This window comes from Dendrobates tinctorius, unplaced genomic scaffold (genome assembly GCF_039654945.1).
Source record: "Dendrobates tinctorius isolate UK_male_01 unplaced genomic scaffold, ASM3965494v1 ptg000070l, whole genome shotgun sequence".
Classification (NCBI taxonomy): Eukaryota; Metazoa; Chordata; class Amphibia; order Anura; family Dendrobatidae; genus Dendrobates; species Dendrobates tinctorius.
Window position 1 is genome coordinate 78,103,201 of NW_027361738.1, and position 27,052 is coordinate 78,130,252.

The following is a 27,052-nucleotide window of genomic DNA, read 5'->3' on the forward strand; positions in this document are numbered from 1 at the left end:
CCACAACTACCCAGATCACGGTTTTGCCATTAGAGGGTGGGAGATCGGTGATAAAATCCATGGACAGGTGAGTCCACGGTCTATCCGGAATTGGCAGTGGCACCAATTCCCCGGCCGGCCGGTTGTGGGAGGCTTTAGCGCGGGCACAAGTTTCACAGGAGGACACAAAACCAGTGACGTCAGAAGTCAACGAGGGCCACCAGAACAGCCTAGTGATGGCTTTACGAGTGGCCGAGATTCCTGGATGCCCACTCAGAGCCGAGTCGTGGAACTCCCGAAGCACCCTTAACCGATACTGGACAGGCACAAAGAGCTTATTTTCAGGTATGGATGGGGGAGCTAGAGATTGGGCCTCACGAATCTCCTGCTCCAATCTCTGGGACACCAAGGCCACCACCACCCCGCGCTGAAGAATGGAGGAAGGAGGCTCCGGAGGCGATACCGGATCTAGGCTGCGAGACAAGGCATCCGCCTTCACATTCTTGGAACCTGGTCTGAAAGTGATGGAAAACTGAAATCGGGAAAAAAAAAGTGACCACCTTGCCTGTCTCGGAGTCAGACGTTTGGCGGATTCGATGTAAGACAGATTCTTGTGATCTGTAATGACAGTGATACGATGGACAGCCCCCTCCAAAAAATGCCTCCATTCTTCAAAAGCCAATTTAATGGCCAACAACTCTCGGTTACCCACATCATAATTCCTTTCAGCAGAGGAAAATTTTTTTAGAAAAGAAGGCACAGGGTCTTAAGTTAGTTAATGTGGTGGGCCCCTGGGACAACACAGCCCCCACTCCCACCTCAGAGGCATCCACTTCTACGATGAATGGTTTAGACAAGTCAGGTTGCACCAGTACCGGAGCAGTCATGAAACGTTCTTTTAACAAAGAAAACGCCGCCACAGCTGGAGCTGACCAGTTTTTAAGATCCGCTCCCTTTTGGGTGAGATCAGTGAGGGGTTTGACCACTTGAGAGAACCCCTTGATGAATTTTCTGTAATAATTTGCGAAACCCAGAAATCGCTGAAGACCCTTGAGATCTCTGGGTTGCACCCAATCCACAATGGCCTGTACCTTCCTAGGGTCCATACAAAACCCCTCAGCGGACAGGATGACCCCTAGAAAGGACACTTCTTGAGTAAAAAATGAACACTTCTCCAATTTGGCAAAGAGTGAGTTCTCCCTGAGCCTCTGGAGAACCGCATGAAGATGACCCATATGACTTTGTCTATCAGAAGAATATATAAGTCTATCGTCAAGATAAACAACTACAAAACATCCAATAAAATCAGAAAAAACATGGTTAATGAAATTCTGGAATACCGCTGGTGCGGTAGTCAAACCGAAGGGCATAACCAAATTTTCAAACAGACCCTCAGAGGTGAGAAACGCAGTTTTCCATTCATCCCCCTCCCGCATACGGATGAGATTGTATGCTCCCCTGAGGTCCAACTTAGAGAACCACCTGGCCCCCGACAATTGATTGTACAAATCAGGTATCAGTGGGAGAGGGTAGGCGTTTCTTATGGTTATTTTATTCAGTTCTCGAAAATCGAGGCATGGGCGTAAACCACCATCCTTCTTTTTTACAAAAAAGAACCCCGCTGCCACGGGAGAGACAGATGGCCGTATATGCCCTTTACGGAGGCTCTCAGAGATATACTCCTTCATAGCAGCCCGCTCAGGGCCGGAGAGATTGTACAGCCGGGCTTTGGGCAATTTGGCACCGGGAACAAGATCCACGGCACAATCGAATGGGCGGTGTGGTGGTAGAACCTCAGCCTCCTTTTCGGAGAACACATCCTTAAAACCCTTTAGGTACTCCGGAATACCCTCCAGGTTGACGGATGACATAGACACAGTAGCAAGACAATTTTCAGAATACCCAGGTCTCCATTTAACAATATCCCGGGACCCCCAGTCAATAACTGGGTTATGCCGTTGCAACCAGGGAAACCCTAACACCAGTCCAGCAGGGAGGTTATCCAAAACAAAGCATGACATGCGCTTCTGGTGTAGGGCCCCCACCCTGAGGGTAAATTCTTTAGAACTGAAGTGGAGACCATCCTTAGTGAGAGGTGTAGAATCAATAGCCACAATTTTTAAGGGAGTCTCCAACCTAACTGTCCCTAATCTACAGCGAGCCACCAGCTTAGAGTCAATCAGGTTCAGAGATGACCCACAGTCTACAAAAGCCGAAGTATGGAAAAAGCCGTTCTCAACACCAATTTCCACCTTTAGCAGTACTCTTGAAAAGGAAGAAAAAGGTACCTGAGAGTCTGGGTGACCTCCACGATTATCACCCAGACTCAGCCGCTTGTTAGTCGGAGGGCAGGAGGGGCAGTCTTTTTTCCAATGTCCGGGATCTCCGCAGTAAAAACACAATTTTCCATCACGTCGCCGTCTCCTCTCTTTCTCCTGTGGGTTGGTGGCTCCCACCTCCATAGGTTTAGATGGAAGCAAAACATCAGGGTTAGCAGGGAAAAACGGAACCCCTCGCTGAGTAACACCTCTCTCCCGCAGTCTCCGATCCATACGGATAGCCTGAGTCATAGCCTCCTCCAATGAACTGGGAGGTGGATGGAGAGCCAGAGCGTCCTTCAAGCAATCTGACAGTCCCTTCCTGAACAGACATCTCAGTGCAGAGTCGTCCCAGGACACCTCAGTGGACCATCGACGGAATTCGGAGCTGTACCATTCGGCTGAGTGCTTCCCTTGCCCCAGACCCAAAATAGTGTCCTCTGCCACCCTAACACAGTCCGGTTTGTCATAGATAAGTCCTAGGGCCTCAAAGAACCTATCTACCGACATCCGTTCAGGGGCAGTAGGGGGCAATGAAAAAGCCCAGGATTGGGGACCCTCCCTAAGTAAGGAGATAACAATCCCCACCCGTTGAGTCTCATTCCCAGACGATCGGGGTCTAAGAGAAAACCATAATTTACAACTCTCCTTGAATATATGAAATTTACCTTTTTCGCCAGAAAATGTGTCAGGAAGTTTAACTGAGGGTTCAGGAGAGTGCAAAATAACATCTACAGAGTCACCTGGTGGACAAACAATATGAGAGGTGTTTCCCTGTATGGTCTTAATAGTCTCAGTCAGTTCTTTCTGTAAGTGGGTCTGAGACATGACAAGGGACTGATGATTCACAGAAAAGTCCTGCGCCATCTGTGTCAAACTGGACACTTGATCTGCCAAGTTATGCAGCAGATCCATGGCCAGAGAAAAAAAAAAAAAATCAAAATCCCGTTTAAATGTGTGGTTAGTGATAATGTAGTGAAACCTCCACCAGGGGGAGCTGGTGAGGGAAGAGAGGTTATACACTAAGAGCAGCAACCCTAAGCAACAGCACAGGTGCCACAGGTAACGAGAGAGAATAGTCAGACGAACCGAGTCAGAAACTAACAGGAGCAGACGTACCAGAAGGAGCAGCAATACACGTAGTCAAAATACCAAAGCCGAGAGTCAGAAAGCCAGAACATGAGCACGGGGTCCAAAACGTGAGGCGAAATACGTGGTCGGGGTACAAGCCAGGGAGTCAGATGCCAGAGAGGGAACGTAACAGCAGAAACGAATACCAAGAGACGGGGTCAGAAATCAGTCCGGGTCATACACGTGAATATCAGTCAAAGGCAGGAGGATCACCAGGGTACAAGGGTCAGCGGCTCTAAACTGCAAGCTTGAGCTATCACTAACACTGGTCAGCAGGCTGTGAGGGATTGAAATAGCCCAGCTAGCTCCAGAACGAGGCTGAGGAGATTAACCCCCGCATGACCAGTCCAGAGTGAAGACAGCAGAAGATAAACTCCGGACTGGACCATGACACCATGGGTGGGGCAAGGGACAGATCTGGGTAGATATAGGAGTATAGCAAGGAACGAGATCCTGGCTTCTCCACCTTCAGGAGTAATCTGGGAGACAGGGATAGATTAGCGCAACCCTAGTTCTAGGGACCTGGTTAATGCCCAAAGTCCCAACACCAACGAACGTGACACTCAGGAAGACGAGTGAGGCCCGCTCATTACTGGTTTGGTGGAGCCAGGCCAGTGTCTCCTCCCTTACTTTTATAGAGAACTGTGGTGCCCCTGAGGGTTCAGTCGCCACAGAGGTACTGCACCTCCTCCTGAGGTGTGGTACCCCACCATTCAGGTAAGGTGGAGATACCTGACCACACTCCAACACCTGCATCCCACACAACATAGTAGTGTAGCAAAGCACCTTTGGTGGCTCCCTGCTTGGAACACGAAGAGTGCTGGGAGGTGGGTGGAGCTTGCTCTGCACCAAAAGATTGGGAAGAGTTTAGGATTTAGTCAGTCGGACTCAGGGAGTCTGAGAGAGAGGAGATACCCTGAGTGGGATGGATGAAGGAAGTGCTGCAGACCTCAGTGACCTGTGTCTGCTGGCACAGGAAAGAGACATTGATGGAAAGCCTGACTCTTCATAAGAAAGATTTGAACGGAACATAAGGAGAAAAGGAGGACTGAGGATTAGGGTTAGAGCAGAACCCTTCCCAAGTTCACAGCGCAAGGCCGGGGTCCGGTCCCCGAGGTTGTATGTATACTAATGGTCCTGCAGCAGACAGCGGAGGAATAGAACTTGTCACCACTTTATTCCCACACAAGACTTGGAGGCACAACAGCAACGTGAGTGAGCCGGGACTTAGTAGCAAGGAGTCCCCGAAGCAGGCTACAGCTGTCTGCCGTACAAGTAGAGTTCATAAGAACATCGGACAGGAGGAACCCCAGTGTAACTCAGTACTGAGAGTACTTCACTATAGGCGCAAAAGGGAGACGGTCAGAAAAGGCACATACAGTATGTTGGCGGAGTGTTGGAACGGAGTACCTCATCTTGCCTGGAAGTTGACTGAGCTCCTGACCCAGAGGACACGGCACAGATGCGGGCACCTGTATGCACAACAGACTGTGAGTAAAGCTTTGGAACTACATGCCCTGGTGTCCTACTCTTATCAAATGCCAACACCCTCAGCACTGCTACATCTCTGCGCCTGACACTGCACCATCTACGTCTCTCCCCTATCTCTCCTATCTAAACTGCCCTGGGACTACTGCCCTGCCTGTGGAGGGTCATCACATCATTGCTGCACCACACCATCTGTCCCAGAGGATCTGTTTGCAGTGTCGGCTTAACACCTTCCTTGCCGAACACCACATGTGGCGTCACGAATCATTCAATGAACATTTCTGCTATTTACAATGGGTGCCCAGGGCCACGGACCGGGTCATAGCTGCCGTGACAACCACCCCACTCGTGGAGATCCGCGGGCCCGGTACCGAGTACCCCACAGCCCTGGGTGTGAGGGCGACCCAGAACTTCCTCCTGGGCTGTCCTTTCTTCCTTTAAAGCCTCAGAAGGACAAGTGAGGTCCACTCATTACTGACTGGATGGAGTCAGTGTCACCTGCCTTGCTTTTCTAAAGGAACCACCCCTGGAGTAGTCCTTTCTCCTTGAAGCCTCAGGAATACGAGGTGATCTCCACCTTCCTCCATTTCCTTAAAAGGAACCTGTCACCAGGTTTTCGAATATAAAATAATCTTTTGCCCTTCTTTTACAGCAGTCTAGCAACCCATAAGTTTTTTATACCTCTTCAGCGTGGTTCAGTCCAACGAGCATCTCTGGTCTTGCTCAGTGTCTTTTTTTTCTCCCCAATTGCTGTCCTCCTTCCCCACTTCATGTGGATGACGCATCCTATGTCATCCACACAGCGCCCCCCAGTCACGCTCCTGCGCAAGCATACTTCGTTCTGTCCTGCTGAGTGCAGATCAAAGTATGTAATGTGCATGCGCCGCTTTTACTTCTGGGCATCGGCGCTCTGTGTCCTCCCGTGGTGCATGTGGATTGCCCGCCAGGGCAGTGGGGTACTCGGTACCGGGCCGGTATTTCACTGGGAAGTGTCACAGTAGCGGTGACCCGGTCCGTGGCCCTGGGCGTCCATGTAAGGGAGTGAAGTGATGGAATAAAGTTTATGAATAGAGGATTCGTGACGCCACCTGTGGTGTTCGGCAAATGTTAAGCCGACGCTGCAGACAGATGCTCTGGGACAGATGGTGTAGTGCAGCAATGATGTTATAGCCCTCCACAGGCAGGGCTGTAGTCCCAGGGCAGTGTAGGTGGGTGTTGGGAAGGAAGGTGCAGTGTCAGGCACAGAGATGTAGCAGTGCCGGGGAGGTTGCAGCAAGAAGGCAAGGACACAATAGTTTGAAGTTTCTTTACCTTTACTTGGCAAATGCAGTCCAGGGTCCTGAGTACAGATGGCACAGGAGCTGGTTAGCCTGGAAGCAAATCAGGAATCACTCTGGCAGATGGGTTGTGCAGTCTCCTTACTTTTGCTCTCTATGAAGTACTCCCAGTACTGAGTTACACTGGAGTTCCTCCTGTCAGATGTTATCCACACTCCACTCTCATGGCAGACAGCCTTTTAACTCTCTTGGCTCACCCGTCGCTGTTGTGCCTCCGAGGATTATGTCGGAATAGGGCATTTACAGCTTCCTATTCCTCTGGTTTCTGGTGCAGGGCCGTTAGTAACCATACACCCTTGGAGACCAGGCTCCAGATCATGCGCCATCACTGGGACTGAGCTCTCCACTTTCCTCAGTCTCCCCATCCCTTCTCCTCCTCGTCTCCACACGACGCCGTCCTCACACTAACTGACTAATTTCCCCTCCTGGCCCCCAGAGAGAAGCTCTTCCCCTTAGTATTGGTTCAGAGCTCCCTCTGCTAGCCCGGAGTGGGAACTGTGTTGCATGTTATGGTTAATTGCCAGAGAGACCCTTTATTGCTTCCAGGCATGACATCACTCTCCCTAGGAGGAAGGCAATGCCACTGTGGAGACCATACTCCTGGGGGTGCCACACATGTGCATTACAGGACTTTAATCTGCCCTCAGTGGGGCGGAGCAAAGTATGCCTGCGCGGGGGCGAGATTGGGGACCCTGTGTGGAACATGTAGGACAGAGAGCAGAGCAAGGCAAGTGACCCCCATCAGATCAGACTGCGCTGTACGGTTGTATTATAAAAGGTATTTTTGGGGATCTGCAGAGGGCATGGAAGTTTTATATTCAGATTGTTAGACTGCTGTAATAGAGGCGGTAAAGCTGATGGCCTTAGTTTCTATTGGGAAAACCTGGTGACCTCATCCCTTTTATTTAGTTTTTTTTTACAGTTCGATTATCTGTTTTCTTCTCTGCCATATTGACCATGACCAGTTGGATAACTGGTCACGAGCAAACGCCATAAGTGGCGGCTTTCTCTTTTGGTCTACAACAACCCCTCAACCATTATAAGCGTAAGTCTTGTCTTTACCGACTGAGGCACGTGTCGGGGCCTGGTTTGGTTAGTTTGGGGTTAGTCGCTGGTTGGCATATTGATTGGCTGTTTCCCACACGCCGCAGGGAGCAGTGACATCAGGTTTGGCGTGGTAACTTTTTACATAATCTTAATGTAGCTGTTGCTACTCGTCCATAACCTGCAGCTTTCTACTTTCGGTCGATTACTAATATATCATTATTTTAGTGATTACAGTAATTAGAATCGTTCAGGAACGCACTGTCCGCTCTGGTAATAGAAATGTTAGCGCGAGTGATAGAAAAGCTCGTAAATGTTCTCTCTGTAGTTACATAAGATTTCACAATGTGTTATTAGTCTCGCTGCTGGCATTATTCATGTTGCTTTTTTTGTTTTTCTTTTACGTAAATAGAATGTAGAGTGCAACATGTCTGTACCGATCTGTCACCCATCACCTACGGTATATTTTTTCATCTACTTATAACAAGATAATAACACATTTTTTTTTCCTAAATTGTTTTTATTTTCTAGATATAGATATTTTTTTTTTGCGTGAAAATTATTACAGTGGAGGCCTAGACTGCTGCTCATTGACTTCTACAACACATTGTTGTGGGCATGCTCTGTGACCTGAAAAATGGTCATTGTGCAAGGAGGTAAGGAGGTGAGCTGTGACATCACCTAATATAAATGCTGGTTCCTGTGTTACCTATCTATATAGAGGTGTTACTGTGCAGTCATTGTACAAGAGGAGGAGGTGAGCTGTGACATCACCTATTGTGAGTGGTGGATCTTGTGTTATCTACTGTATATAGAGGTGTTATCAGCCATTGTACAGGAGGGAGAGGAGGTGAGCTGGGACATCACCTATTGTGAGTGGTGGATCTTGTGTTATCTACTGTATATAGAGGTGTTATCAGCCATTGTACAGGAGGGGAGGAGGTGAGCTGGGACATCACCTATTGTGTATTGTGAGTGATGGATCTTGTTATCTACTGTATTCTAATTCTGCACGTGATGATCATAAGATGCCTGTTAATAAGATACTTTATTGTTGCGTAGAAATATCTGCCTATTCTGAGATAAAACAACAAGATTTCATACACTTTTTTAACAACTTTAGTGAAAATAAAAAAAAATAAATAAATGATGCTTTCTAAACTTTAACAATAGGTCATTTGATAACACATTAGATTCTTTTTCTCGATGCAGCTGTATGAGGTCTTGTTTATATTGGTGTTATTTTGGGGTACATTTTTACTGTTTTTATATTTTTGTTGTATTTGTTAAATTTTATATTTTTACAGTCTTCTATAGATTCGCAGAATCTAAAGGCAGCTGTGTATTTGAGCGGGTTATGTTCACTGTGTCGATACTTAAACATCTTAATTATACAGATGTCTGTTTTGAGTAGGCCAGGAGGCATGCACATTATCTTTTATGTTGACTTTTAAATTTATATGTTTTGAATCATAGAATCATAGAATCGTAGAGTTGGAAGGGACCTCCTGGGCCATCTGGTCCAGCCCCCTGCTCAAAGCAGGATTCGCTAAATCATCCCAGTCAGATGTCTGTCCAGCCTCTGTTTGAAGACATCCATTGAAGGAGAACTCACCACTTCTCGTGGCAGCTTGTTCCACTCATTGATCACTCTAACTGTCAAAAAGTTTTTTCTAATATCTAATCTGTGTCTCCTCCCATTCAGTTTCATCCCATTGCTTCTAGTCTTTCCTTGTGCAAATGAGAATAAAGATGATCCTTCTACAATGTGACAGCCCTTGAGATATTTGTAGACAGCTATTAAGTCTCCTCTCAGTCTTCTCTTTTGCAAACTAAACAATCCCAAATCCTGCAACCTTTCCTCATAAGACAGGGTTTGCAGACCGGTCACCATTCTGGTTGCTCTTTTCTGAACTTGCTCCAGTTTGTTGATGTCTTTTTTAAAATGTGGTGCCCAAAACTGGACACAATATTCCAGATGAGGTCTGACCAAAGAGGAGTAGAGGGAAATAATGACTTCACGTGATCTAGACTGTATGCTTCTGTTAATACATCCTAGAATTGCATTTGCTTTTTTTGCTGCTGCATCACACTGTTGACTCATATTCAGTTTGTGATCTATTAGTATACCCAAGTCTTTTTCACATGTGCTGTTGCTTAGGCCTATTCCTCCCATTCTGTATATGCTTTTTTCATTTTTATTGCCCAGATGTAGTACTTTGCATTTGTCCCTGTTAAAAACCATTCTGTTAGTTGCTGCCCACTTCTCCAGTTTATTTATATCTTTTTGAATCCTCTCTCTCTCTTCTCTAGTATTAGCTATCCCTCCTAGCTTTGTGTCATCAGCAAATTTAATCAGTTTACCCTCAATTCCTTCATCTAAATCGTTGATAAAGATGTTGAACAATACAGGGCCCAGGACAGAGCCCTGTGGTACCCCACTTGAGACATTCTTCCAACTGGATGTGCAGCCATTTACGACCACTCTTTGGGTCCGATCACTAAGCCAGTTATGAATCCACCTAACAGTTGCCTTGTCCATTCCATACTTAGTCATTTTTTCAATAAGGATTGTATGAGATACTTTGTCAAATGCTTTGCTGAAGTCAAGATATACTATATCTACAGCATTTCCTTGATCCACCCAATCAGTGATTCCGTCATAGAAGGAAATTAAGTTAGTCTGACATGACTTATTAGTTACAAACCCATGCTGACTCTGTTTAATCACTTCATTCTTATCCAGGTACTGACATACATGTTGTTTAATAATTTGTTCAAAGATCTTTCCTGGTATAGAAGTCAGACTCACCGGCCTATAGTTGCCTGGGTCCACCTTCTTCCCCTTTTTGAAGATAGGAACAATATTTGCTCTTCTCCAGTCTTCTGGGACTTCTGTTCTCCAAGAATTTTCAAATATTATGGAGAGGGGTTCAAAAATTTCTTCTGCTATCTCCTTCAGTACTCTGGGGTGTAATTCATCTGGACCTGGAGACTTGAATTCATTTAGGTTAGCTAAGTGTTTCCTCACTATCTTTCTGTTTATAGATGTCCTGGATTCTTCTATACCCTTAATAGGACAGTGAAGAACAGTTGATGTCACATTTCCTTTCTGAGAGAAAACAGATGCAAAATAGGAATTTAAAAGTTCGGCCTTCTCAACATCCTGTCTTACCATTTCATCATTTTCATCCTGTAAAAATCCTATAGCATCTTTGACTTTTCTTTTACTTTTGACATATCCCCAAAATCCTTTATTATTGCTTTTGACATCTCTTGCAAGCCTCAATTCATTGTCAGCTTTAGATAATCTGATTTGTGCCCTGCAGGTTCTACAGACAGCATTATATTCTTCTTTAGATATGCCTCCCTCTTTCCATTTTATAAACATTTTTTTCTTCCTTTTTAGCATGTGCTTAAGTTCTGTGTTCATCCATCCTGGCTTCCTTAAATGCTTCCTATTCTTCCCTCTTTTCGGAATTGTTAACAATTGTGCTTTGAGAATTTCATTTTTCAAGATTTCCCATCCTTCCTGGACATTTTTGTCTTTAAGGATATCCAGCCATTGGATCCCTCCAATTCTCTTTCTGAATCCCTTAAAATCTGCCTTTCTGAAATCTAACCTTGACGTCTGTTTTTCTTTAGTTGGTCAAGAAACCCAGACTATTGTTCGTATGAGCCTTTAATATTGTCTTTTGAGGTGATGTTTGTTGTAACTTATTGTCTGTAATCTCTAGAAGACTCCCGGGATATAGGGTAATTGAACAACAAATGTTCGTTAATATGTTGATTACACATAGTACCAGACCAGCTAGTTTGTTCACCGGCAAAAATAGAGAAGGATGAACTTTGCAGATTGAGTAATCAATGAGACTTAAACTCATCCCGGTCACCTGGAACCCATGGATACGTTTGGGGAAGCTAGAATTGTGACCCTCCGATCACCTGATGCCATAGAGACATTTGGGGAAACCAGGTTGGGACCATCCGGTCACCTGGCTCCATAAAGACGTTCAGAGAAGCCAGTTTGGGACCATCTGGTCGCCTAGCCACTTGCCTCAATGGACTGTCAGCTTCCTAAGCTTGTATTTACATCATACATGTGAAGATCTGTAAAATCTGTAGAATAATGTTAAGTCAGACTACACCAGCAAAATGGCAAGGCATTGTAGATGTTTTGCTGCAGTTAGTGAAGGTTTTTGTGCTGCAGCAGGTGGAGGGTCACAGGTTGCCGCAGCGGGTGGAGCGTCACAGGTTGCCACAGCAGGTGGAGGGACACAGGTTTACGCAGCGGGTGTAGGGTCACAGGTTGCCGCAGCGGATGAAGGGTCACAGGTTGCCACAGCGGATGGAAGGTCACAGGTTGCCGCAGCGGGTGGAGGATCACAGGTTGCCGCAGCGGAGTGAGGGTCACAGGTTGCCGCAGCGGGTGGAGCGTCACAGGTTGCCGCAGCGGGTGGAGCGTCACAGGTTGCCGCAGCGGGTGGAGCGTCACAGGTTGCCGCAGCGGGTGGAGCGTCACAGGTTGCCGCAGCGGGTGGAGCATCACAGGTTGCCGCAGCGGGTGGAGCGTCACAGGTTGCCGCAGCGGGCGGAGGGTCACAGGTTTACACAGCAGGTGGAGCGTCACAGGTTTACTCAGTAGGTGGAGGGTCACAGGTTGCCGCAGCGGGTGCAGCGTCACAGGTTGCCGCAGCGGGTGGAGGGTCACAGGTTTACTCAGCAGGTGGAGGGTCACAGGTTTACTCAGTAGGTGGAGGGTCACAAGTTGCCGCAGCGGGTGCAGCGTCACAGGTTGCCTTCGCCTGCTGATAAATTGTAGGTAAAGACCTCGATGCCTCACTTTTATGTGCTGTCAGGAATAATTCTTACATAACCTGTGCTTTATTACCATATTCTAATTTTGTTCAAATGTTTTCTTGCTGCTAAATACACTTAGTAATGCAGCCATCTGTTTGTGAAATGTCTGCTCGGAAGACGACTAGATGGATCAGCTGTGATATTCTCAACCTTAGACGTTAATTATCTCCACTTACTTTTCCTGTAGTTCTGTTTGCTGTTCCGGCCGTAAACCTGTAAAACTTCAGGCTTCCGACGTTGCGGACTCGTTAGGGACTTGTTCACACAATGATATTTTATATGCATTCCTTCCCATTTAATCTGTGAGCTCTTGAGATGATTTGAGTTGAGTAATGTGACAGGTGGCTTAAAAGAAAATGTAGGAATTGAACCGCGGCACTATAATTGTGACTTCTGGCGACGTTGGCCCATTACTTGCTTTGCTCGTATTGCTGCACGTCTACTCCGAATATTAATGTGAACTAGGTCCAAGAAGACTGAAACATTATTATGCATAGTCGGATATATTTTGCACTCATCCTTTTGTGAATTAACAAATTCCACATACAATTATAGTGCCAAGATAAATTCCCTTTTATACCATTTTATTTATTTGGTGCCATTGAGCACTAACATCTATATATGTGCTGACCATAAAAAAATAGATTTAAGGGGAATGTGTCATCAGAAAATGATCTATGGTTTAAATCTGGCTTCTGTTACATGTTGTTTAATCATTTTTGTTAATCTTTTTTTTTTTTTTTTTTTTTTCAATTTTCAAAATTATTATGTAGAGAAAAAAAAGAAGCCTTGCATTAACCTAACAGACAAGTTTACAATGAAAGGCAACAGCTCATAGCTCACCTCCCCCTCCTGTCCAATGACTGTTAACACTTCTATATACAGTAGATAACACAGGATCCACCATGCATAATAGGTGCTGTCACAGCTCACCTCCTCCTCCTGTAAAATTACTGATAACATCTCTATATACAGTACATACACAAGATTCACCATTCACAGTAGATGATGTTACAGCTCACCTCCTCCCTCACGCTGCACAATGACCAATGCCCATGTTACAAGGGGCACCGGGGTGGTAGTCCGGACCAAGCTCACCCACTAAACACAGTCTGTAGACACCCCCGGACCCTTGTACATGCAATCTGGCATGTATTCAGTTTTTCCCCCAAACAGAGATACTTTACTCCTTGGGCCACAGCAGTCCAGGCAATTAGGAGTCCAGAGATGCAGCTGTATTCCAACAGGGAAAACATAACTTTTTATTGAACAGAGGATGAAGGATGGACATAAAAGACAATTTTCAACACTGGAGTTCCTGCTCTCGCTCTGACATTTGCTGCAGTTGTACCCACAACGGCCGCAGCAGCTGAGGATCACAGTTGTCCAACCGCTGGAATCTGGGCGCCTGAGTCCCCTTCAGCAAAGGCCCCTCTAAAGTCCAGTGAGCCTGTGTTGTAGTCCTTTTTTAGTCTTTGGTGATCTTTAGCCCGGAGCAACAGACCTCTCCCATCTGGGGGGTCTGGCAGTGCCCCGTCTGTCTGTATGTCTGCAGTCTGCACTGGTCAACGATCCCGGCAGTTATGGAGGGAAACAGCAGCTTTCTCTCTCTGCTGCTGACCCAGCCCCTCACATTAACCATTGCTATCCCTAACTAAATACAGCCCTTTGAAGGAGAACATACATAATATAGTATAATACATTGCCAGATATAAGGCACACATATAACCATACAGGTATATCACTTAGGTACATGGGAAGTGCATAAGGGGGATCACACGGCAGAAGGCGGGGGTGCAACTGAGGGGACCGGCCATCTCCTTACACCCAGATCAAATATAAAATAGATATGACAGGCTCAAACCCCAACTTAGGTGCTCTGGGAAAAAACAAGACTAAAGTATAGGAGTAACCCCGGCACACTAATAACATGAAAGTAAAGTCTTCTCAACGACAGTCTTTAATTGTTGTAATTTTATTGATTGTGAGAAAAAGGGTGGTGTTACAATCCAAAAAAGGGTGGTGTTACAATCCAACGTTTCAGCTCTACTTCTCGAGCTTTCATCAGGGATATGACTAGATCCTTGGTTTTGAGGTGTGTGTATAAGTGGTATAGGTTTGCCTTTGTAATCCAGCTGCTGGAACGGTACCTATAGTAACCACGATGTGTAGGGTCAGCACGTGACTCCCGTCCTTGTGTCCTAAATCTAGTCAGGTGTGGAGGAGGCCGGCCTCCTCCACACCTGACTAGATTTAGGACACAAGGACGGGAGTCACGTGCTGACCCTACACATCGTGGTTACTATAGGTACCGTTCCAGCAGCTGGATTACAAAGGCAAACCTATACCACTTATACACACACCTCAAAACCAAGGATCTAGTCATATCCCTGATGAAAGCTCGAGAAGTAGAGCTGAAACGTTGGATTGTAACACCACCCTTTTTTGGATTGTAACACCACCCTTTTTTTCACAGTCAATAAAATTACAACAATTAAAGACTGTCGTTGAGAAGACTTTACTTTCATGTTATTAGTGTGCCGGGGTTACTCCTATACTTACACCCAGATCAGACATGCCTAGAAAATACTTCTATGAAAGTCAAAGATTCAGAGCCAGTCTATTGCTGCTTATGTCCTGGTGGCTGCTTACAAGAACAAGTTGTATCAGTAAACTCTTAGACCTATTGGCCAGTGTAAAAATTGTCATATTTCTGACTTGTCTTTAATGTAATATAGTCATATGTAAAATAAAAAATTAAATTTCATGTAAAAATCCTGACGTAATGAACAGGTCATTTTATGATGACACATTCCCTTTTTAAAAGTTTTGTTTCACCTAGTCACTTGCTAGAATGCTGATGATTGTACTAATGTTTATCGTGTAATCATCAGTCTTTGACGTGGATATGACTTTGGTTGGACATGATGGACTCATGCGGTACAACCTTCAGGTATACTCTGCAAACAAAGCAAAATGTTAAGCCTTACTATTTGAGTCAGCTCAATCTTTTCCGAATGAGCAGTTCTCAAACACAGGACACACAGTGTCCGCCGGCGGGTCGCATAAATCGCTTATTTCGGTGCTCAGTGTTAGTTATTGCATTGTATATCGTAGTGTAGCTGCTTGGTTGGGAACATTGACAATTTGTAAATGCAAACCATATTCTGCAACATGTCAAAATGTAAAAGAAGTATAGGTGTAGCTATACAGATTTACATTTTTTGAATGTGCAGTATAGTGTATAGGGCGAGTTATATTATCACAACCCTCCGCAATTGGGAATTACTACTGTATTTTAATTTGTATCCATAGGTTGATCTGCACTTTAAGGGAGACCTATCACCAGGTCAAAATTGGGCAGTGTTTACTCTTATTTTATTCTAGCCACTTTCCTGAATGTTTTATTTTTTGTTTTTTAAAATTCCGTCGTATGGTTCCAGAGATATGATCCTTTGTAATTTATATGCAAATTTTTATGGTATTTATCAAGGTGCGGGGCTCACAGTGCAACCTAAGGACACGCCCCTATAAAATCTTATGAGTCACGCCCCTTTGTAAAGACCATCAAAAATGAACATCAAGTTAAAAGGTCTATATCTCTGGAACCATATGGCGGATTTACAAAAAACGAAAACCGGTTTGCTCAGGGCAGAGGCGAGAATAAAATAGGAGCAATAAATGGCCATGTTTGACCTGATGACAGGTCCACTTTAATTATGAGATATTTATTATATGGCATTGTATAGGCTTAGCTGGCTGTGAACATTTCTTTCAGGACTGTAGAACAGACAGATGCAGCTTGTATTAGGTGACGGTCGATGGTTCTGTTTGGGTTACACCAAGCAGATAGAGTGTCTCGTGTTTCTGTAACTTAGGGATTGATTACTTAAGTCATTGTTGAGTTCTCCACAAACAATGCATCATCCTGAAAGGAACATGTTCGTAGTATCGAACAAAAGCAATTCTTCTCTCCGACCTCAAGGATACGATGTATGTCTGCTTATTGCTTAGCCATAATCTATGTTGGCTTGTTTTCTACATTCAGCTTTTTTTTTTTTCTGCTTCTCACCTCCTTGTAGATATGTGTCACCAAGATGTCCACACGGAACTGTCAGGGAATGGACTCTGTGATCAAACCACTGGACACCATTCCTGAAGACAAGAAAGTCCGGGTTCAGAGGACTCAGAGCAGTTTTGACCCTTTCGAAAAATCTGCAAACCAGGTGAAGAGAGTGCACTCTGAAAACAATGCATGCATTAACTTTAAGAGTGCCTCCGTGGGGAAGGAGTCTCCCAAAGTCAGACGTCATTCAAGCCCTAGCTCGGTAAGAGTGCACGGTGTCGAAGCCTGGTGTGATCAGGAAGACTGAGTTTGGGCTAAGAGTTTTCGCTGTTGGGGGGGGGATTGATATTGTAGGCAACACAAAGCAATACTTTTCTATAAGTTAACTAGTGTAACTTTTTCTGGTCATGTGACTGTATAAATAATATGTTTTAGGACTGGAAACCCAAATTATTGACAAGCGTCATCAAATATTGCAATGGAAATGCCATTTGATACCCATGGAGCCCTTTGATTGACGGTGTAGTACATAGTTGTGCTGAGCGAAAACGGAGCTCAGTGACTATGGAGGTGGAGATAATTAATGTGAAACCATTCATGTGTCCTTAAAGGGGTGGCCCTACTTGAAAAAAAAGTTTTAATTTGTGTAAAAGGGAAATAAGAAAAACCTGCTAATATACTTGCATTAAATTATCTGCCCCGATCTCGAGATGCCAGCGCCAGAACTTCAAGTTAGTTTTAACACAGAAAAGAGTTCTCTGTGTCAGCGTGTGATCAGTGATGAGAATAAAGGGGGATAGCTTTCTGGCTCATTTTAATATCTAAGCCAGCCCCCTTTTCTGTCTTGGTTAATGCAGAGGGCTGTCTTAGCTTGTGAAATTGCGGGACTGTTGATTAATGCAAGCGGTCTGTCTGGCTCATTTCAATAGGTAAACCAGCCCCTTTTTTTTGTTATGGCTAATGTAGAGTGAAAAAAGAGGGCCCGGCTATTTAAATGATCCTTACAGACCACCTGTAGTAGTCATCAATTCTTACATTTCAAAAGCTAACCCAGTCCCCTTTTTGATCTGCATCTGCCATGTTAGAAAAGGAGGCTGGCTACTTAAATGATCCATACAGACCACCAGCAATAGTCATCAATTCTTCAAATTCAAAAGCTAAGCCAGCCCCCTTCTTGGTCTCTGCATCATTCATGACACACAAGAGGGCTGGCTTAGCTCAGAGGGGTTGTCCCGTCATCACTTATTCCTTGTACGATTCGCATAAGTGCAGTCACGTACCGACTAGCTTTTTTCAATATCTCCAGGATTACCGGGAAATCGTGACCCCCCTCGTGCACCACATACTTTCACAATTCACCAGTCTGCAGTCATGTGGAGTGACTGCAGACTTTTGTCCTAAGCCTGGCGAGCCCCCTTAATTTTTTTTCTTCTAACATTGTCTGCCTTCTTTACCCTGTGTTTCCCTAAGTTTGTTAGTAATTTTCATCCTTTTTTGCCATTGGACAAAAACATTTTTATTACACTAAATAACCCCAAAGGATTGTCCTGGAAACCAGAAAAACAAATATTTTATCTACTATGTTGTCCAAAATGTCGACATAATCACAAAAGTAAGGCTTTATTCACACTGATTTTCAGAGGTTCCGTTCTGGTCACTTTTTATAGCGAGTGGACTGGTGAAACAACAGGATCCTCAAGAGAATCCCAACAAAGCCCATTTTGAATCTATGGGATGAGTGTGATCTGGGTTCATCATTTTCAAAACATTTATATTTTATGTACTTTTTGTTGTGTTTTGTAGTCAGGGCCAGACTAATTGGGATTTCCCAGGAATATAGATATGTTTTATAGGGTTCAGACTGCTTACAAAATAAAAGAAGTACTATTCACCTGTAAGCAGGTAAGAGGATGCTGTAACGCGGGGAATGCAGAGCAAGAATTAACTAAAGTGCGGTTTAATTTATAACAATAAACTCCTCGCAGGGAGCTAACGGGGTGGGTAACAAGGAATTAACAGTTGGATTATAGCATAACACAACAGTCTTTTTATTAAACTCCACTTAACCGGTTTTGCCCGTTGAGCCCCTAGTCCTTTAATCTGTAGAGACAAAGTGGGGAACGCCATACAAGTCTCTATCCGGTGCGCACGCCGCTGCATGCCCAACAGTGATGGGGAACACAACTTGCGATCCTGCACCAGACACTCACTTCCCAATGCAACCGCACCACGCTGCTTAGCTGGGCGCACTCACTTTTTCACGGGTTTCCTCACTAAAACTCTCCCGAGTCTCAGCTCCGCACATTCCCTCCCTCTGAAGAGCGCAGTACGCTGCTGCCTTCTCCTTCCTACGGCGGGAACCCTCTCCCTTTTCCCGCGCTTCAACTTCTCTCCTTCCCTGGCTCACCACACCCCTTACCACCAGGTCATGGGTCCTGTCCGGTTCTCCATTCTTTCCCCCCTGTAACACTGGATGCAGCCTTGGCAGTTCTGGAAACGGCATTGCACAGGTACCCGCAGCCCGGTCTACCTCCTTACACACCTTCCTTTCCTGATCGGAAGCTTATCTGGTCCCCGCTGGTCTGTTATTTTTTCTGCTGTCTCGACACATTGGAAATGGCCAGAAAGTCCATCGCTGACTATAGTGGTGGAAAAAGAATTTTTATTACCTGGAAAAACGCTTACAAGGATAATTCCCAATATTTAAATTCATAGGTGATAACCTGCTGATTGTGGGGGTCCATGTGCTGGAATTCCCACCAACCCTCAAAACAGAATTCTGAGCAATGTGGGGGTCGAAGTGCTGAGACCTCCACTGATCCCCAAAACGGAGGTCTGAAATACCCTATCAGAATGGACCGGTGGTTGCACATGCATGTCTGCACTCAGTTCATTGTCCATGGGTCTGCTGTAGACTAGCCAAGTCCAGTGCACTGCTTTCTTTTACAGTCCACTAGGGATTAATGAGGTCTGACCCAACCAATAGGATGAGCAATAAACTTTGAATATTGTGAATGACTCTTTAAGTTTAGTGGGTGCTATTTGGCAAAATAATATTGTGCAGGGCTAAATCCTACCTCACCAGATGCCAGGATTCTTAGAGAGGGTGATTAGTGGAGATCACATAAGGTTTTATGGTGGTGGTGACCCTTAGAGACTGTGAGTACTGGAAATCCCCGAGGTCTAAGTGGTGGTGATGAAAGGGTGAGTGGTGGAGATATCATAGGTCTTGGTGAAAGTGGTGGCCTCTAGAGAGAGTAATTTGGGTTGCGATCACCTAGATCTCTTTGGTGGTGGTGACCCCCAAGAGAGGGTGAGCAGCAGTGGAGATAACCTAGGTCTTGGAGCTGACCTCTATGTCTCTGTGATAGTGGTGGCCCATAGAAAGTGAGTGGCGGAGATCCTGTACATCCTAGAGGTGGTTCTAGTGTGACCCTTAGAGAGAGAAAGTGGTGGAGATTCCATAGGTCTTGGTGGTGACCTCTACAGAGGGTGAGTGATGTTAATATCATAGGTCTTAGTGGTATTAGTCTCTGAAGAGTGAATTGTGGAAATCCTCTACATCTCGGTGATGGTAGTGTGACCCTTAGAGAGGGTGAGTGGTTAAGATCCTATGGGTCTTGGTGGTAGTGGTGGCCCCTAGATAGGGTGAGTGGTGGAGATATCATTTGCCTCTGTGGTAGTGTTAGAGAGGTTAAGTGGTGGCGATCCTCTAGATCTCTGTGGTGGTGTTGGCCATAGGACACGTCCTTTGTGCTTTTTATACCTTCTAGCCCTGAGCATAGTATATTATGTCTTTGCTGACTGCCCAGCATGCCAGCACATGGCACATACACTGTCTTATATGAGCAGTATCTACAGGCTGTCTATTATTGCTTTTGCTTTATGGAAAATATATGTGAAATAAATAGAAAAGACGATCGATGCTTACAACAATATTGTCAGGGAGCACCGATTTGTAATGACCTTAATTAAAGGGTTTTCCCATGAACCAAGTTTAATTTTAATGAACATTTTAATAAATAGATCTTTGATAATAAGTTCCACAATTGGATGTGTTTAAAAAAAAATGTTCCTGTGCTGAGATAATCTTATACATGTGCCCCTGCTGTTATACTGTAGCAATTATTTAATTAAATATTCTACGAAAAATAAAACCTATTTTTTTTTCCAATTCTGAACCATACGACGCATTAAACTGGAATGAATCTGCAGCGCTCATGTATTTCTATGGAGCTGAAATCAATGCTTCAACAATGCTTAATGGGGCAGGATAGAGCAGTTCCCCTGCTGGTTAGATGAACACGGAAGATATAAAAATAAAAAAGCCTTTAAAATTGTCTGCTGATCTCTTGTTCAAGACTTAAAGGGATGTTCTGCAGGATCAAAAGGTATTTTAGCTTCATTCCTTAGAATGTTCAGTAAGAATGTAGAAAAGAAATGATGCCTGAAAGGTTGAAGCTATTGATAATTTTTTGTTAATATCTGCGAGTAAATGGCGTTTCACTGTGACCCAAAAGATGTAACGACCACGACAAGCAAAGCACGAAAATACGGATTAATTTTGATTGTTTGTGACTTGCTCGTCATTGTACCTTGTGGGATCTTAGTGCAATCCCGTTCTTTTGCATTGTGCTGTGATGTAGCAGCGGCATGTAGCATTCTTTGCCCAGATGGCCATTTGTCATGGCTAAATTCACCATGTAGCCCCAGCAACAGCCATGAATGGTCATCAATTGACTGAAAAATGTCAGAATTTTTTTAGTTTCCAGAAAGTGTTAGACTACAAACCTGAGACTAGTTACAGAGCCTTATCAGTGTATGGTATTGCTATCCTGCCTAGTCTAGGCCTCCGTCTGTATGGCAGAGCTGTAATTAGTTTGCACACTTTTTAATCATAGCGAGATGCCTCTGTTCATTCTGCCGCAGCCTGTACAGTAAAGCTGACAAAAAGGGGTGTCAGTTTATTGTTGTTGCTTTAGTGGCCAGTGCTGCTATATTTCCAGATCTTTTTTTAAAAAAATGCATAAGTTTGCCAAAAGGTTTAAAGGCCCCAATTCAATTATTGGGTGATAAGAAGAAGCGGTAACTAGGCTTTCCTTTTATGCCAGTTTCTCACATCCATGAAACACTGACAGTGCTCAGATTGAAGATTGAAAGCCCCTCCTGACCGCCGGGTCTTATCACCTGAGCTAGCTGCTTCAGAGACGTGTGACGCACCTAGCTCAGGTCGGGAGATCCAAAGGTTGCGCTTTCCGATCATAGTATGGTTTGTATTTCATGGAAGTTTGAAACCGGCCTTACCAAAGGCAAACTTCTTTTTTTTTTTTGCTCATTGCTTTAGCCCTGTATGTAAATATCATGGCCAAGACTAAGTAAGTGATTTGTGCCCTGGGTTCCTGGGGTTGAGAATGATTAAAATTCCCCAAGATCATCAGAATTTCTGAGTTGAAAGGGCTAATCCCATCATATATGCCATCGTTTATTGATTACTGGGGGGCCTGTCCTTTGGGAACCTCAATGATTAGGAAAATAAAGAGGTCACAGCACTGGTCTTCGTATGGAACCACATTGCAGCGGATGACCATGTACAGAGGAAAAACCACCATGTCTGCCCCTTATACAAGATGCCCTCAGGGGCATTAATCTGAATCCTCAAAAAAATGAAAAAATGAACTCAGACCTGCCCCCATGTAGCTATTGACTTGATTTAAGCAAACTAAAGCCATCTATATATTGTCTGCAGGTCGATTGTCCCATATATAGGAGCGGTCACTATGCCGAGTTCTTGTGTCCTCTATGAGAGAGCCACTGTCAGACATCCATGGTGGTCGCCTATCTTTTAGAGAACAAAAAGGTCGTCAGTCCGGAATCAGATATGCCAGATGTTTATCTCACCTGGGACCCCCATACCCATCACTGTCGGCCAAGCCAATCAATATCGGTGGGGGTTGGGCGACATTATGTTAATCAGATACATTTTTATTAAGGAAAACAATTATAACATATATGACATCAAGCTATTGTTCACATATAATGATATATTTTTATGAACAAAACTCCCCCACCCCCTTTTTCCTCCCTATGCCCCCCCCTTCAAGCCCCCCTCAGTGTCTTCCTCATCTCCCATCCGATATTCTTTCCACAATCCATATACAATTGTATAGTATGAACATCATCTATAATATAATGCATCCTCCCCACAAATCTAATTCCATTCTACCCATGGCTGCCATATCTTTTGAAATACGTCGAGTTTATTTCTCTTAGTATAAATACTTTTTCCAATAAAATTTATATGATCCGCCTGCGTAAGAAAGTCTCATCTAGTCGGAGGCTCTTCTCTGATCCAGAACCGAGCTATCAATTTCTTTGCTATGAATAGCAATCGCCAGTTTGACCATAGATACCGCTACTAATTCTTCCACATAACCTAATATACAGACCAAAGGGTCTCTGGGAATTACACACCTATATATCAATTCAATCCGATTCAATACTACTGTCCAGAAGGTAGACAATCTAGGGCAATGCCACAGCATGTGTAACATGTCTGCCCGTTCCTGCGAACATCGTGGACACTCAGAATCAGACCTCAAACCCATCTTGAACAGTCTATCGGGAGTTCTGTAAGCTCTATGAATCACGTATAATTGAGACATCCTCCCAGGTTCGCTCATAGAGATCTTAGGCACATATTCTAAAATAGATTCCCATCTATCCTCATTTATCACTCCCAATTCAGCTTCCCATTTCACTCTAGACTTAATGGGATGTTTGACTAGAAAAGTGAATAATAAATCTCTACACACTTCTGAGGTTGCCCCCCTTGTCCCGCTGTTCTCCAAAATGGAAGCCAGCGTGATATCAATCTGGATCTCAATAAGTTTTCTCCGACATTGCGACTGATACGCATGCTGAATTCTTTTATAATGATATAAATTTAAATGTGATAACTGGAATTCTGTTTGTAACTCCACGAATGGCTTAAGTCTCCCTTGACCCATTATCTGACCCATCCTTCTAATTCCTGCCTCTCTCCAGGGCCCAAATCCTTCCATTTGCTTAAATTCTTGTAAATTTATATTATCCCATATAGGAGAGTATTTGGTAAGGCCTGTGACACCTCTAATCTGTTTAACTTTTTCCCATACCTTATGAATTAGGAGAACAGTAGGAAACCGAGAACCCAGTTTTAAAAATTGCCCCCCTTACAAACTCTCACCCAGAGGCCATTTTCCAATCAAATATCTCAAACTACTGGGCGATTGTCCCTTTCCCGTCTCTTCCCCCCATCCTCCAATATGCTGGCATTGTGCTGATAAAAAATATACCCAGGGGTTAGGGAGCGCTAAGCCTCCTTCCTCCTTTGGCCTCTGCAAAGTTTCTTGTTTAAACCTCGGGCTTCCCCCCCCCCCCATATTAGTTCACCAAACAGCGATTTAATTTTGCAGAACCTACTCTGCGGGATCCAAATTGGAGAATTATGCAGTACATATAACAACTGTGGCATCACAATCATCTTTAAAAGGTTCACCCTTCCAATTACAGAAAGATGTAATTTATTCCACGCCGAAATTTTGGTACGTATTTTTTGTAACAGAGGGCTTAAATTAAGTTCTTCAAACCTCGTCAGAGGAAGGGCGATTTGTATCCCCAGATATTTAAATTTCGAAACTACCTTCAATTTTGCTGACATTTCTCCACCTCCCCCGTACCCCTATCAACCTCATCAATGGGCATAATGCACGATTTGTCCCAATTGATTTTGAGTCCAGAAAATTCCCCGAATTCCTCAATTAAAGCCACCGCATTATCCAGATTCTCCCGAGTCCTCCAAAAATAGCAAAATATCGTCGGCATACAAAGACACCTTCTCCGCCTTCATTCCATAGACAAATCCTTTTATCTCTCGTGCATCCCTTATTTTAACGGCCAGGGGCTCCATGGCTAATGCAAACAGCAACGGAGACAATGGACATCCCTGCCTCGTACCCCTATGCAATGAGAAACTATCAGATAATTTATTATTTACTCTAATTTTTGCCGTTGGAGAGGAGTATAGCAACCCCACCCAAGATATAAACTTAGACCCAAACCCAAGGCCCAACAGAACTGAACACAAGTAATTCCATTCTACACAATCAAAGGCCTTATGAGCATCCAAAGACACTACTACTCTCTTTCCAGCATTTTCGGCTGGAATTTGCATATTTAAATATAGCCTCCTTAAATTGATTGCTGTAGATTTATTGGGCATAAATCCAGATTGATCTGGGTGGATTACTTTATCAATCACACGGGTCAGTCTGTTGGCCAAGGCCTTCGCCAAAATTTTTATATCCGCCGTAAGGAGTGAGATTGGTCTGTAGGACTCCGGATTCAATGGATCCTTCTCAGCTTTAGGAATGACCACAACAATGGCCTCTCTCATAGATGTAGGTAACATTCCCCTCTCCAACGGTTCATTAAATACCTTCTCCAATTTACTTATTACTTCTTCATTAAAAATTTTATACACCTCTGCCGGAATGCCATCCGCCCCCGGGGCCTTACTACCCGCCATGTCCGCCAGTGCCACCCTCAATTCCTCCGCTGCAAGCGGCCTATCCAACCATTCTCTGTCTTCATCCTCTAGTCTAGGAAGCTTAATCGCACTCTTATATCTGTCCATCTCCTCTTGACCTTTATGTATCTTTGAGGAGTATAGCTCACTGTAAAATTGTTTAAATACATCCAAAATTTGATCCCCCTGTGTAACCACATTACCTTCCTTAGTTTTAATTGCATACACATGTGAAGATTCCCATTGAGCGGAAGCTACCACTGAGAGCAGGTGCCCCACTTTTTCACCCTCCGCATAGAATGCCTCTTTCTGAAATGCCGGCAGTCTCTCTGCCTTACGGATGTGAAGTTTATTAACTTCCGACTGGGCCACTCTCATGCGGGTCTGCATAGCTTTTGAACACTGCGCACCCAATGCCTTCTCCGCTGCCCTCAATTCCTCCATCACTGCTTTGTCTAGATTTTGAGACCTAGTCTTATATTGAGATACTTCTCTGAATAAAATCCCTCTCAAAAACGCCTTCATAGTATCCCAGACTATATGACCTGCTGCACTACCTTCGTTTATCCTAAAGAATTCTCCCAATTCCTCTCCTATCTTTCCCATATCCAGCAACCGTAACCAAAAGGGGTGAATTTTCCATCCCATACCTGTCAACCTCCCCCGTTCTCCCAATTGTAGAGATACCACCAGTGGACAATGATCCGACAGGACTCTGGGCAAATATTCCACTTCCTGTACCAAGTTATCCATCCCCTCATTTCCCAAAGCCACATCAATGCGAGACAAGGAACCATACGTCGCTGAGTAGCATGAGTAAGTGTAGTTCTCCATATTCCGAACTCTCCACAAGTCTATCCAACCAATTTCCCTCATGTAGTTTCCAAAAGGTGTCACATTCCCTCCCTGTATATTTACCCTTATCCCAATGATCATTTGCAATATTATTCACATCGCCTATTACAAGCAACGGTACCCCAGTCGATTTCCCCGGTATGTCCAGAATTTCCTGTATCTTTATTCCAGAAAACGGTGGAGGGATATACAAAGACACAATACATAATAATCTATTCAATATCTTACATACAATAAACACGTATTGCCCATCCTTGTCTATTATAACCTCCACTTCTTCATATGGAGTAGAAGTGTGGATTAAAACCGACACTCCCCTAGCATAGGCCGAGTACGTCGAGTGATAAGCCTTCCTCACCCATCTTTTTTGTAACATAGCTACTTTATCTTCTACCAGATGTGTTTCTTGAAGGCAAATCACTGAGGGCCTCAGCTTCAGCAAATATTGTAAAATTGCAGCCCGCTTTGAGACGTTAGCGAGACCCCTAACGTTCCAGCTTAGAATTGTAATTCTACCCCCCATGATATGTTACAATACCAAACATTTGACTCGTTATAACTGAGATCTCGGTCCTCCCCACCTTCCCGCCTCTACCCCCTGTCCCAACCTTCCAACTGAAATAACTCCCATCCTTCCCTTCCATCCCCCTCCCGAAAAATTGATTGTCTCCCACAACTTTTAAGCTGGTAAGAATTCTCTCTCCCTCTCTATTTGAGATCTAGGAGGGCGTTTTCACAGCCTAACAATACAAGCTCTGCACTCCAACTACTCTCCCGTCCACATTTATCAAACTGCAATTACCGTTGCGCCGCCGAACACAACCCACATAAACCAACATGGCATTACGTCAGCTCGGAGATGACAATTAACTTATAAAATTCAAACTGAATAACAGTTAGTCACTGTTTCAACATCACTCAGAGTATGCTTCAACGGCACCGTCCCGCTCTGATATTTTTAATGTTAGAGTCAAGCCAGTGTGTCGCCTCCTCTGGATTTTGAAAAAAGTGCACCCGATCCAAGGCTACGACTCTCAGCTTAGCTGGGTAAATCATTGAATAGCACAAATCCATGTCCCGTAGTCGTCCTTTAACTTCTCCAAACGTCATCCGTAGCTTTTGGACCACTGCAGAATAATCTGGATATATGGAGATGCGATTGCCGTCCATGGTTAGTTCCGCACAGTTCCTGGCTTTCCTCAGCAGAGTATCCCGGTCCCGATAATTCAAAACTTTAGCCAAGATGACTCTTGGGGCTGATCCTGGGGGCAGGGGTCTAGTGGGCACACGATGTGCCCTTTCAACGGAAAACATTTTAGTGAGACCATCCCCTCCTACAGTATTTTTCAGCCATGACTCCATGTACTAAGTGTGGTTATTTCCTTCTGCTTCAATCCTCAGGTTGCTC

At 44.5% G+C, this 27,052-nt stretch overlaps 1 protein-coding gene across 5 annotated transcripts in view; it reads left to right on the plus strand.

Moving 5' to 3' along the window:
• CDK14 (cyclin dependent kinase 14) overlaps positions 1–27,052 on the plus strand; it is a 701,555-nt gene that overhangs the window by 169,772 nt on the left and 504,731 nt on the right. For 3 of the 5 annotated variants that reach the window (XM_073581965.1, XM_073581962.1, XM_073581964.1), the window contains one exon: positions 16,240–16,485. The exons of 1 other annotated variant lie outside the window; for it this stretch is intronic. In XM_073581965.1, coding sequence (XP_073438066.1) covers positions 16,240–16,485 — 246 coding nt within the window. The remainder of the gene's footprint in view (positions 1–16,239; positions 16,486–27,052) is intronic. One more of the 5 variants, XM_073581963.1, reaches the window with a different exon arrangement.